Source organism: Paramisgurnus dabryanus, chromosome 5 (assembly GCF_030506205.2).
Source record: "Paramisgurnus dabryanus chromosome 5, PD_genome_1.1, whole genome shotgun sequence".
Taxonomy (NCBI): domain Eukaryota; kingdom Metazoa; phylum Chordata; class Actinopteri; order Cypriniformes; family Cobitidae; genus Paramisgurnus; species Paramisgurnus dabryanus.
The window spans coordinates 43130646-43145755 of NC_133341.1; the positions used below are offsets into that span (position 1 = coordinate 43130646).

General features: G+C 36.6%; 1 protein-coding gene across 2 annotated transcripts in view; it reads left to right on the forward strand.

Annotated features, from left to right (window-relative positions):
* abr (ABR activator of RhoGEF and GTPase) overlaps positions 1-15110 on the forward strand; it is a 178746-nt gene that overhangs the window by 27350 nt on the left and 136286 nt on the right. Inside the window, exon 1 of one of the 2 annotated variants that reach the window (XM_065284257.2) lies at positions 12784-13077. The exons of the other annotated variant lie outside the window; for it this stretch is intronic. Coding sequence (XP_065140329.1) covers positions 13017-13077 — 61 coding nt within the window. The 5' untranslated portion in view covers positions 12784-13016. Of the gene's footprint in view, positions 1-12783; positions 13078-15110 lie in introns of those variants that run through there. 2 annotated transcript variants of the gene reach the window in all.

Below are 15110 nucleotides of genomic sequence, written 5' to 3' on the forward strand. Positions count from 1 at the left end.
CATATTAATAAAAAAAATGGCAGGTGAATTATCTAAACAACATGATCAATGTACTGTTAGATCTTCTGTGCATGCATAAAGAGCAGATATCCAGCCATCATACCCACTAGCCAATCAGATCACAATGCTGTGACCTCAATAGATCAAAGTGATTTTCGGTTGGCACGGAATGCTTGCCAGCAGATCCACTCGGATGGGAGTGAGTCTTTGTCTCATTCTTCACAATCCTTATGAAGGACTCTTGAACTGATCTTGGAACAGCTCTCTTTTCTCATTCGCAGACTGAAGGGAGCCTTGGATTTTAGATGTCAAATAAACGAACCACAGTTTGTTTGTATGAATAGCCCATGTTGTGTCAATAGTGTCAGGGTGTGGTAATGGATAGAACCCAATCGCAGACAGCTCGTAGCTTAAAGACGTTTATTAAAACATAAATACCCTCGAGGGGACAAACAATGACAAGAACTTAGAAAATAATCATTAGAGACCGAACAAGATACATGCAACAATATCTCACAATATACAATGAACCAGCACAAGACATCAGACACAATGGCATTAAATAGGGAATAACTAAACTAGGTAACAATGACAACCAGGTGTGGGGAATAAACTAACCATGAAATATTAACAAGGAAACAAGAGGGTGGGGTCAAGACTGAAGACAGGAGAGCACGATAACACACAAGTCACTATATATATATATATATATATATATATATATATATATATATATATATATATATATATATATATATATATATATATCATTTATATATATATATAAAATCAAACAATGCATAATTTGTTGGAATCTGAAAAAAGAAACGTGCCACCCTTAATATATATGTATATATCTTTTTTAGAGAAAATGTCAAAATATAAATAACACATTTTTAAAATTTGCTCATTCTGACTAAATTTGCCAGCACGGGTCAATGATGCAGCAACGAACAGAAATAAAAAAATGTGTGATTAATATGCGATTAATCGCGAGTTAACTCATGACAATAATGGGATTAATCTAGATTAAATATTTTAATAAAATGTATTTATAACTATAACATATACATATAAATATAAATAAAGAAATGTATTTATTTATTTATTTATATAACTATATAGGGATGCACCGATACCACTTTTTTGGAGTACGAGTACGAGTACTTGCATTTCAGTACTTGCAGATATCGAGTACTTAATAAAAAACATGATTTAAATTTACAGTTAACAGGTTTAGTCATATAATTTTACAAAAAAAACAAAGGACTAGTTTTCCAGTTTGTTGTAAACTCTGCCTCTTTGGACAACACAAGAGGCATTAACCCCTTACACGCCGCTCAAACACTCAGACATTTTTCAGACCGTGGTATCGATTCCAGGTATCGGGGGACTTTTAACGAGTACGGGTACTTTAGAAAATGTGGTATCGAGGCCGATACCCGATACCAGTATCGGAATCGGTGCATCCCTATAACTATACGTATAAAACTATATATAACTTATTAGGAGTTGGTATGAATTTATTAAAAAAAAGTTGAATGGTATTAAGTTTTTACAACTTTATTTGTATCATTTTTAGCAACTTCTAACTATTTCCAAAAGTTATTATTTAATTAATTAAGTAATTAATTCAAGTCGTTTAAACATTTAAGTGCAGCAAGGAATTTTTTTACAGTGTATATACTGTATATAATTTTTTTTCTGTGTATAAAAACTTACTCAATAAAACCATGGCATGGCATGGCAATAAATCTTTTGTAATTTAAGTTAACTTTATAACTGAGAGCGAGGAGCAGAAATGCAATATATAAACTAAGGCTGTATTTTAATTTTTTATGTGCAGTTTTTCAAGGATTTCCCAGAAGAAGCTTTTGTCAGATTTATTTCACTTTTGGGGACAGATATGGCCTCAAACTAGTAAACCCACACACAAAAAAATGCACTCCTATTATTGCAGGGCCTGTGTATGCATATCTGTCTGTCTGCATGAATGTAGTTGGCACGATTGTTTTGCACATCATTTGGCCAAAATAATTGCAGAAAAGTAAGCTACAATATAAGAGTTCATATACAGTACAATGAAGACGTCATCAAATTATATTAATAACCGTGTATCTGTCACAGTAGGTCTCTAGGTCTCCTGTTAGTCAGCAGGTTAAGATCCAGCTCAAGTTGTGTTAATGAGAAAGATCTGGAGTTTTCACTGCAGGCCACGTTAACGCTTTGGCGCTCGGCAGGATCGGCCATCAATAATGTATTTCCCATTTGTTATTCACTGGGAAGAGGACAAATGCAGCATATGTGTGTGTGTTTGTCCTGTGGTGTGTTTGCCTATCGCGGTCTCCTGTCTGCATGCGGTTGGTAATTTTTGCAAGGTGGGTTTCTTTGTTTTGGTTGTCCTCAGTGCCAGTGTTGACACTGGGGGAGGACATTTCCACATCACAATATTTAGGTTAGTGGTCACTGAAATGCATTTTTTTATTGACTGATTCTAATCTCCTACATTTATTTCCCCTGAATATTGAATATGGGTTACATACTTACAGGGATTTGAGTTTTGGTAATATATCAGTATTTTCCCAATATCTGTACGGTCTGACATGGGCCTCTTACTTTGCAAAAATAAATGAATGTCTTTCAATTTTATTTTCATCGACACATCGGTTGAGGCTTTAACTTGTATTTATTTTGCTTTATAGAAATTGCCAAGATCTTTATCGTATATTGATCCAGAAACAAAAGCTGTGTGTTTGTGTTTTTTTTGCCAGATTCATATTTGATGAACTGCTACTTATTCCTGCCTTGACTAGTCTCAGACACGCATGCATGCTTATATCTGTGTGTGTCTGTGTGTGTCTGCGTGTGTGTGTGTGTGTGTGTGTGTGTGTGTGTGTTTGACCTACATTACGTATCTCTTGTTTTAAAGATCTGTCACTTTGAATGGGATCACACAATGATGCAAATGGATTATGCAGAGGTTCCTTTGGGCACGTGCACAGACACACACATACACACTAATTTGGGGTCTATAGTAGGGATGTTAACCGATGACCGTTTGACCGATGGTTGACCGTATCAACGTTAACCGGTCAAAGTTGTCGGTTGTCGGTTAAAAAAAGGGATCTGTAAATTAGGCTATTTTAGACAGTGGACTAAACCCTACTACAGTTAGTCATCTCTTTCTTTCCAAGATCATTTTGTGTGAAGTGAACAAATCCCTCACACTCAGTTTTTCATAACTGGTCTGTTTGTACTTTATAAACCAATAAAAAAACATTTGGCGCGAGGTCACTGCGTTTGGTTTCGCATGCTCACAAGGTTTGCGAAAAGTAAATGCTACAGGCTATTTTTTGATAAATTCCTTTATTCGAATAGTAAATAAAATACAGCAATAAAATAATTAAAATTAAAGTCTCTCCTGGTTGTGTTCCAAATTATTAACATTTATGTCTTTTAGGCTAACAGTAAAGTGCAGAGTAAGTTTTCTTCCTGTAAATCCTCAGCCATGATTTTTACCACTTTAGTAAGTTTTGCTTTGTAGAAAGCATTTCTTTAAAGTGAATTTCGTTTTGTATAAATTGTATCTTAATTTTAATAAATGTTTCATCAACCAAATGCATGTATTTAATAAATAAAAAGCAAATATAGCAGAGTATATAATTACCGGTCCGTGCATGAAGGCGCCGGCACGGCGCGTTCACTTGCATTGCATTGTTAATTAGAACACACCTCATCATAATTAAATAAAACTCAGCGTAGGCCTATATGCCTCATACAAGCATTAAATATCTTTGCTGCATTTGTTCTAGAACAAACACAGTGCGAGACCTGCTTTGGCCGGTGCGTCTTTAACACATTCTGAAGGTGCCCGTTTAATCCATTGGTTTAATCGTGTTGCAGTCTATTAGGCAACATTCCGCATAAGATGGGTTTAGATTTGGAAATACATTACATCTATATTTCAGTGGTAACAGAAAAGGTGATGATGATCATCCTATGTCTTTATTATTACTACCCCAAACTAAAGCGCAGTCTCTTCTGAACTGTCATTTTCTTAAATGAGCCGCGGCAATTTTCAAATGAGCTTCACAAACGCCTTTATTTTCAAGTTCAACGCGATCACCTAATACCTAAACTATTTCGAAACTAAGCACGGCGCCGCGTTTGCGGGACTTATGTTTCGCGCTGTAGGGGATTTAAAAAGTGTTGTGAGTTCTGTGTGTGTGTGTGAGCCGGAGGCAGAGCGCAGAGAGATGCAAGTTGCGAAATTGCAGGCGCGGCTCGAAATGGTAGGTTTGTGACAAAAAAATATAAATACTAGAAAATTCATATATAATTATAACCATATGATAGATAATAAAAAGAACTTTAACATGGTTTTTAAATTATTAAAATCGGATAATTATTAAGAAAGTTATGGAATTTTTTATCTCGAAAATTAGGGGGCATTTTTTTACCCAATTAAAACGATAAAACTATGAAAAACTGTGACCTCTTACGCTTGACCAAACACTTTAAAATATCATAACTTCCTCATTTCTTGGTCTATTTGCATAATTCAAACACCACATTGTAGGTTATTAAAAGCCCAACAAGATTAAGATGACATCTTTTTAAAAGATATATAAAAATGTTATTATTTTTGATTAACCACTAATTAATGAAACCCAGAGCATCAATCCACGCATATCTTTCCATATGAAATCAAAGCCCTCTCAAATAAAATTGCTGTATTTTTATATATTAAAGAAACATTTCATTGTTTCTTTAATATTTCTTAATTGACTAATAATGCTGGCGAGCAATTTAAATGGTCAGATATTATTAATACATTAATTGATGATTATGTTATTTATCATTCATAAATCAATAAATGCATGCATGTTGCATGCATGTATTTATTTATATCTTTGACAAAATTATGCCAATAATGTAATCTAGAGAGTCTAATCCTTCGTTCTGTATGATTACTTTGAAAAATACTGCACGGATTGATGAAAACGGAGAAGTTTTGGAAGCCAATATGATTGAATGGGCGATTCTGCTTTTGACAACAACGTCACTTGCGGATCTTAAAAAAGCACATGCGAATGTTACAATCAATCCCAAACTTCACCTAATTCAAGTTAAATGTATATTCTATCAAAAGTATTTGGTTTGAAACAAAAAAATACTCGCCTTCATAGAGGATTTCAATGCCAAACACGAGAGAAATTTTGCTTCGCTTATAACTTTCTTCTTACGACAGCTGTCTTGGAAATTCGAACGTGAGAATCAACGTGAGGAAGTAATTTATGTCACTAGTATATGGGCTTTAGGGGTATTCACAAAGCAAAGATATGACAGATTTCCTAAGTCACCAACGTGTCTGGCGCTGAATACCTGCTGGGAACACAGCCGTGGGAACAAAGCGCTCGTGCGTATTACGTCATTTTGTCACATACCTAGAAATGGCTGTTATTTTAAATAGCATAGCATATTTTAAACTAATAGGCCTATCGGTTAACCGGTTTCAACCGGCTAATGAGGCTCGGTGGCCGGTCAAGAAAATTTTTCGTTTTCGCCATCCCTAGTCTATAGGGGCTTCTTTAAAGTGTCTTCAGACAATCTTTAGATAGATGTATAGCTCTGTAGTCATTAGAATGCGTTTGTGTGCATGTGTGTTTCTGTGGCTCAATTGGTAGAGCAGTGCATAAGTAATGCAATGGACATGGGTTCAATCCAAGGAAACACACAAACAGATAAATGTAAGAATTTAATGCACTTTGAATAAAAGTGTCTGCCAAATGCATAAATGTTTGTGCATAGATTGTCATTATTTAATGTCCAAGCGCAGTTTATACAGCAATATGTGTATGAGTACTTGGGTATCCTCCAGAGCTTTTGTTTCTTAATTGAAGTCCTACTGCCTGGCTTATCACAACCCATGGCCCTGGATTGGGGATGGGGTGGGGTAGGGGGATTCCTTGCCAAAGGCATGATGCATTAAGTCAATTTTTTCTCTCTCTATGTTAATTGGCGTCTTTATCAGTACAATGAAGGGGCTGCTTGTAAACATTGATTTCATTATGGCCATATTCGGATGTCTTGTGCCTTAAGCACCTCTTTGTAGTTCAGAGATGTTAAACAAGGGTCCTAATACGATACCAATCATCATAAACATGAGCCTTATGCATTTACCATGAGTTACTGTATACGCACCATTGGATTTTTGTAACCATGCATACTTTGTACGCATAGGTCGCGCATGATGCGCATACTGCAGAATGTAGTATGTAGCCCGATTTCTATTTGAAATTTGGTGTTAACATCACTCGTTTCTTCAAAATCAGGGTGATGGAAAGCCAGCTAGTATTTTTCTTGTAACCATAAATATGTGACTTTGTATATTTACTGTTTTTCAGTGCATTTTACTGTATACTAAGAAATGTTTGTGCAATAAATAGCATTTTTGTAATATTAATCTACTTTAAGCTGAATAAATAAGCTTTACATTGATAGGTCAATATTTGACAAAGATTAAACTATGGAAATCTGGGGGTGCAAAAAAATCTAAATATTGAGAAAATTGCCTTTAAAGCATACCTGTCAACACTCCAGTTTTCCCCGGTAGTCTCTCGTATTTCACACCTATCTACGGCCCCCCTCCCGTTTTGTTATTTCTTTCAGAAAACTCGTTTAATTTAAACGGCCCTACCTTGTTATATGAATAACCACATGACTATATTATTCCAAGGTTGTCCAGTTACCAGATCTTGTAAGAAACGAATCCTACTCAATAGGAGGAAACATAAGAGGCATTGGGAGTTTGATGAAAATATAGAATGGTTTTCCTCAAATAAATCCTCAAATAATAATCCTTATGTTCTTAATCTGTGATTTACATATGCTATATATACTTATTATAATGATATTATTATAGTGCTGTAAAAATAAATGCAGACTGTCACTCTTTGCAACACTGCCACATTTTTGACTCTTTCCCCGCTAGTGCTGGGACGTTTGTAATTTCCACCGCACCACCGCGGTGGTGGAGTCAACCGGCGGGCGGAAAGTGCGCCCCGCGATGGTGTGCACCTCACAAATTATGAAAAATATAAAGTACAATTTCGCCCAGTGAGATGTCTTCAGGTTAGTGTTAACACAACAGCCAGCAGACGCGGAGTTAATGCGCTAATTTGCAAGGGAAGGCAACTGATATCAGTGATGACCCGCTGGCTTGGGGGCGGAACAATGAGGAAAGATATTGGCCGTTTCTCAATCCGAAGACTGTAGCCTCCAAGGGTCATATTTGCAACCTGCATAGGTCATCAAGACTTATAACATTAACAATTATAAAGTGACTATTATTCTTTGTTAATCATACATTGTTGTAATATGCTTATGACTTGCAAATGTCTGAAAATAATAAACCAGGCTTGATGACATTTACAGCCGCGACCTCCGGAGGCTGCAGCCTTTAGATTGTTCTCTCTTGGTCACGAAAAAGTAAGCATTGCTTGACGCTGTGATGAGCACCCACCGGCGGAGAAAGAATTTGGCGCCTATAAACACGCACGTTTGTTAATAACTGTATATCTGATCATCGTTTACATTTTTATATTTCAAAATATATGTATGCATTATGTGTTAAGGGCGATTTATAGTCGTGCGTAGGTCCTACGGCGTAGCTACGGCGTAGGCTATCCGTAGCCTGTGCGTAGCTCTGCGTAGCCTGACGCGCACCTCACAAAATTTCTAACAGCGCGTCGGCTCTACGCGGACCGTAAGCGCTGTGATTGGTCCACCAAAACCCCTCCCGTCAGGTAAAAAAACTGCGTCATAGGTATTTCCGTTTGAGACGGTGAAAACAAAGATGAGCCAAGTTGAGGAGTGATTTAACTCAATCTGCAACATAAGTCGCTGTTTATTTACTTCCATCATTGCTGGTCTTCTCAAATTATACACAACAAATTGCTATTTCTTATTCGTCTGTGGGTTAACTTGCTTAGCTTCTTCTTCTGTGACGACTTCTGCTGCTACTGTGGTTACACGCGTGATTACTGCCAACCAGCGGTTTCGCGTGTGTTTACACGTCGACGCGGACAGCGACGCAAAAGTATAAATGAAAACCGACGCGGAACCTACGCCGTCGCGGCTACACCGTAGGACCTACGCACGACTATAAATCACCCTTAAGACCTATATGCATCAATGTGCACGTGCGCATACGCGAATGCGCCCCCCACAAAAACCTGCCACCCTCACAGCCCTATAATCCCCGTCATTAACGAGTTACCTCGTCAATTAAGAGAAAACATTTTCCTGCCATTGACGCTTTTGCAGTAATCTGTAATTCCGCTAGATGGCGCTCTTACCCAATTTATAAAAAACTGAAGCAAAAACTAATTTTATTAACTTTAAACTCTGTGTATAATTTAACTTTTATGTTAAAAAGACTGTTGGGGAATGAGTTAACCAAACAGACATTAAAATATGCTGACCTGTAGTTTGTCAAGAAATTTATTGTCCACACAGTTTCATGTAAGTCTTACACAACCTTCTTGTGTGCTACTGGAAATGTTGATTGGATCCGGTTGCTGCTGGTTGTTTATTGGCTGCTTTAAGAGGAGTGTGTCCGATGAGGGAAATTGTTCAGTGAGACAGACGAAGTAGATTTAGCAAAACATCAACACCAGGAGCAGTGAGAATGAGATGATGAGACTCCACATGGGCCGAGAGAGAGAGAGAGAGAGAGTTGATGCGGCCCATCTGCATCACACTTTTTGCACACTTCACTGGAATCTTCTCGCTCTCTACATCCATCTGCATCCTTTGAACTGGCTTCCTGCTGTGTGCGTTTCCAGCTTTCATCACTTACACAGTTTATACTGGTCATTTCATACTTTCAGTCTAGTCAAAAATCTAGATGTGTATAATATATATAATATTATATAATAGCATAATCTGCATTTTTTTCTGTTAAATTGCCCTGCCTAAACACTCTGTTTTCTGGAGAGATGGGGGTTGTTACCACAAATCCCTGTAGAGAGCTTTTAATGTAAGAGAGCGAGAGAGAGAGAGAGAGAGAGAGAGAGAGAGAGAGATAGAGAGAGAGAGATGAGAGAGATGAGAAGAGGCCTTTGAATGAAGTGCATCATCTGTTCATTGTAAACACAGACGTCTTTCTTGTTGAACACATTTATAATCACAGTCTTTCTTCAGTCTCAGTTTTATTTTCACTGATTCACATTGGAGATTTTTACTGATTCTTTTGAATACAGTCTGAGACAATAGTATCTTTAGCTAGCCTGGGTGCCAGCCGATCTTAGCCCCGCCCACAACATTTTGAGGAACGGGAAGATCGGTCTGGAGTTTCACCGTTGAGTTGCTACTATGCTCGACCCAAAGCTGGTCGAACCAATCAAATTGTCAGGGCGGGCTTTATATGATGATGGACAGATGATCAGTAACGTAAATCAACCACGTCACCAAAGAGCGCGTGTGTTGAATCTGTTGTTTACAACGAAATGGCTGCCGCGGTAGAAATCAGATGTGTGGACTCTGACATTGAGTCTGTTCTAAAAGATATCGACAGAGCATTGATTTTAAAAGAGGAACAGAGAAACGCGAGCAAGGCATTTGTTGATGTTTTTGCCGTCCTACGGGATTCGACAAAAGTTGTCGCACTTATGAAAGATCAAGTTAAAGAAGCAACTAAAATGGGTATCACGGCGATGCAACTCGGTGTGCACGACGAGATGGATATAACAAGCAAACGTAATGGGTATCGTCGTGGATGAAGTTCAACTAATGTACAAATGGTAAGAGATAGTCTTACTGTATGACTTAATGTGATATAAATGAAATGTTGTAAACATAGTAGGTGTTGATGTACGTTCGCAAACTCAGACTTGTAGTGTGTGTCGTAGCGAAATAACTAGCAGTTCGGTCAAGCTGCAAATACGTCATTTCAACATACGTCTCACACCCCGTTGCTCTGATTGGTCGTAGGTCTATCCAATTGAGTGCAGAGGCATTTTTCGGTTGAGACACGCCTCATAATTATAGCTCAATGGAGCGGTATCAGACTCAAATTCTGACTAGAATTGAGTATGACAACGTCAGGCTAATCTTTAGCTGCATTAGTGCTACAATGTGCTAACAAACACATAAAGAAAAGCTTTTGGGTAAAATTAACTAGTCAGTCAGTGGCAGTGGGCAGGGCTTTGTTTGGGGAATCAAAACGTCACGAGGGACGTCGGCCGACTACCAAAACACACTTGTAGCCAATCAGCAGTTAGGTGCGTGTCTATTAAACGACATTGTTGCCTGGGTTGCGTATGTGTGTGGCGGGTCTATCAAAAGAAGGTCTAGATTCTATAGGGGTAGGGGCATGTGTTTGTTTAGGTGATTTCGGATTTCAACATTGGCTTTCAGAGATTATGCACCCCGCCTTTAACGCTTCTCATTTACTTTGTATAGGTTACGTGATTGGCTGTTGGGCACGCTTCAAACAAGCCTTCCGTCAAGCGTTAGTCTGATGAGTTAAGCATCACAATAAGACTTTTAATAAGCCTACACTAAAAAAAAAAAATGCTTATTTTCAACTAGGGATGCACCGATACCACTTTTTTGGAATATGAGTACGAGTACTTGCATTTCAGTACTTGCCGATACCGAGTACTTAATTAAAAAAACATGATTAAAATTTACTTGTAACAACTTTAGTCTTATAATTTAACAAAAAAACAAAGGACTAGTTTTCCAGTTTGTTGTAAATTCTGCCTCTTTGGACAACACAAGAGGCATTAACCCCTTACACGCCGCTCAAACATAGACATTTCTCAGACCGTGGTATCGATTCCAGGTATCGGGGGTCTTTTAACGAGTACAAGTACTTTAGAAAATGTGGTATCGAGGTCGATACCCGATACCAGTATCGGTCTCGGTGCATCCCTATTTTCAACCAATCGTTGGGTCAAATATGGACAAACCTGACTGTTGGGTTATAAATAAGTCTATGCTGGGTTATTTCAACCCAAATGCTGGGATGTTTACAACCAGTGTTGTTGTCGAGTCTGAGTCAAGACCAGAAATTGAGTGGCAAGTTCAAGTCATCTGGACTTGGTCTTGACTCTGACACAAATTGGACTTGACTACACTACTGGTTTCAACCTATGGTACCAACAACCCATCATTTAGGGTTATTAATAACCCAACAGTTGGGTTTATCCATATTTGACCCAACAATGGGAAAAACATACCAAAATTTTTTTTGAATGTCGATGTAAGTCTACATTAATCATTAATGATGATTAATCGCGATTAATCTATTGCAGAATAAAGACTTTTGTTTACATCATATGTGTGTGTGTGTGTACTGTGTATAATAACTTTGTATAAATGAATACACACACGTATATATTTAAGAAATGTTAACATGTGTATATACATTTGTATACTTATGTATAATTTATATTATATATAAATATAAATACTATATAAATATTTAATATTTAATATTTAAATTATACATGCATGTGTGCATATTTATATTTACATAATTATTATACACTGTTAGCACACATATATGATGTAAACAAAAACTTTATTCTGCAATAGATTAATCGTGATTAATCGTTATGTAACCCTAATTTAATTTAATTTAATTTTATCAAATATTTTATTAATTTTTTGATAGGCTGTTTGCTATTGTTTGATTTCTATGTCTTTCTTTAGTACCCAGTTGTGTTAATTTATCTTGCACTTCTTTTTGCAAACCGTGCAGTTTTTATGTTTGTTAAATTAAAAATCAAAGAGAAAGAGACAGAAAAAAGAGAGATGGACAGAAAGACTTTGACTTTAAGAAACTGATTTAATTTAACCATTTTTCAAAACCTTACAAAACTCCTATACAAAAAATAAATAAGAATTTAACAAAAATATAAGAGAGAATTTCCAAATTAATCAATTATCCTTTGGATAAAGTTTTTGGTCTTTCTCACATTTTTCTTAGCATCAGGCTTATAATTTACTAGACGACATGTAGATAAACAGGATATTGCCTACACTCAACAAATAGATCAGATTTCTTTATAAAATTACATTAAATTGATGACAGTCAATTAGGAAGATTGTGTAAAAAACCAATGGAGTATATTTGCATTGTGAACTTTCCTTTTCTTAAATCGGATCTCTTCTTCAACGTAATGTTTCACTGAAATAAATTATTCATTGAATTTAATCAATTTTTTAAAGGTAAGTGGTTGCAATCAATTTATTTAAGCTACATTTAAACAAAAGTTTTATATTTTATTTGACTTTACTAATCTTTTTTGTTTAAATGTAGCTTAAATAAATTAATTCCGTCCACCTTAAAAAATGAGTAAATTCAATGAATCATTTTTTTTCAATGTATAGTTTATATATATATTTGACTCATTTTCACAAGTTCATCAACTTAGAAAGCAACATAACATATTTTCTATTATTCACAAACAGTGGTGAAAGGTTTTCATGAAGAGAAGTACTCAGGGTAAGGGTTTGACCAAATTTGTAGTGATACAAGCAAAACTGAATAAAGAAAGATAAGATTTAATGAATGAGTGCAAAAGAGACCAAAAGAGAGAGAGAGAGAGAGAGAGAGAGAGAGAGAGAGAGAGAGAGAGAGAGAGGATAAGAGAGAACATGAGAGAGGCAGCGGACTAAAGAAAAGGCGTTTGAGTGAGTAAGCGAGCGAGCGAGAGAGAGAGAGAGAGAGAGAGGGGAGGAGTGCCTTCCCATTTCCTTAGCAACCGTTTCCAGCGAGCGGCTCCAGTCTGTTGTCTTACAAGTGAGTCTGTGTCTCTTACGTGTGGATCTCTCCTTACCAGCACACAACGCTTTTGTTATTTAAACTCAATTATGTCCATCATCCATAAACACTGTTGAGGAAATCAGAGCGGGCGTGCGAAGAAAGAAAGCGAGAGAGAAGGAAGAGTGAGAAAGTGTTCGGAGGATACGCAGCACTGGAGGAGACGGCAGGCGGGGGGATGGAGCACCTGAGCGCTCGCGAGCTGCCCAGGCTCTCCTGGATAAATACACTTTACAGCAGTACGTAAACACAGTTTATTACCTATCCATCTCACCTGTGTTTTTGGACAAAGAGTTGCAAATTATTGCTTAATGTGTTTTGAATTGATGTTGCTATCTTTGGGTTATATGATGTGCGTTTGTTTGCTCACGAAGCAGTTAGGGTGCAACCCTGATAATAAGTATCGGGTTAGAAAAATACAACATTGGTTATACAATGTAGGCACTGAGGTGATGACAGTACCATCAAACAATATAATGGTGTATATATATTTAATTACCGTGGTATTACCATGGCCATTACTGTATTATGGTACCACTCCAGAATGTTTATTGTAAGCAAAAAGTCGTATAAAGTAAGTTAACCCTTCATTTTCATTCTTGTCAAACTAATGGATCTCTTCTCTGTTCTTCATTTTTACTTCTTTTACCTATATTCCTCTTTGTCCCTCTATCTTTCATTCTCTCATTCCTCTCTTTCCTCTCCCTGCCCTATGTTTTTCATCTCTCTTCCCTATCATCACCATTCCCCAAGTACACGTATGTAAATGTATCTCATCTTCACGGTGAACTGGGATTATGCATCGCACTCGGTCAGACCCAAAGCGCATGCTGTTCTCATAAATATTCAGGTGTTATGTTGACTGTTTACTGACAGCTGGTCGGTTTTTCCCCGGGTGGATGTCATGTGGACGGAAGTGGTCAGCATTGGTTTGTGGGTAATGTTAGGCTGAAGAGATGTACTTGTTGTGGTTGTTTTGTCTGCCATTCGTGTGCTCCAACTGAAAGGTTGAGTTACATAAAGGGCTTTCAGAGAACGTTAAATGGCAAAGGTTGGCACAAATCACTCTGAAGGGGATGGGGGTAATGAAGCGAGAGAGAGAGAGAGAGAGAGAGAGAGAGAGAGAGAGAGAGAGAGAGAGCTTATTTCATTCAGCAGGACGAATCCATTGAGGAGTTAACCAGAAATTCACTAATCCACACCCCCCATAATTTCACACTGAATTATATGAGATTTGTGTGTGTTTGTGCATGTGTGACGGTGTTTGTGTGTGTGCGCGCACGCTTATGATAATGTTCGCAAACGCTGATTCAGGAAAAGGGGGTGGTTGCCCCAAAAGATTATTAGTTTCACCCCTCTTCTTTCTATGTTTACACCAGGGAAATACTCATAAATTTGTGTACTCTAACTGTAGGGAGCAGGATTACCCAGAATCCCCAATATAATGTTACAGGGCTGTTTATTTATTTTTTTATTATGTAAGAATATGTATAATATAAATATATATTTTTACAGTTTTTGGCATATTTAGCCTTATATTTTCATCATATAAATAAATAATACATTCATTTAAAATTCATGTTTCTCTTGTAATATTTAGCTTTTTGTTCATTTTTTTTTTGTTTAATCCACTATTTGCATTTTTATAAATATATTTTTTAAATTTAATTTAGGGTTGCATAACGATTAATCGCGATTAATCTATTGCAGAATAAAGGTTTTTGTTTATGTCATATTCGTGTGTGTACTGCGTATATTAACTGTATAAATCAATACACACACATGCATGTATATATTTAAGAAATGTTAACATGTGTATATACATTTGTATATATATATATATATATATATATATATATATATATATATATATATATATATATATATATATATATATATATATATATATATATATATATATATATATATAGACGGTTTCATCGGACGCACGTGATACACGTCTGGATCCGAACCTTCCTTCCGGTTTCGTTTTTTTAATGGTCTGACTAGTTGCTGAACTGATCTCTTGAACAAATGTCTCGTCGAAAATAACAAATGTTTTGGTTTCCTAGGTAATCTATGTGTTGTTTTTTTGCTTGTTATATAAATAAACTACGTTTAAAGTACTTTGTTGTTATTTATTCTTAGCGGAGTTTACTGGAAGTTTCGTGCAGACCGCGACAGCCGCTTGTTTATGTTGTTACTGCTGAAACCGTCTATATATATATATATATATAGTGTTGGGAAGGTTACTTTTAAAAGTAATGCATTA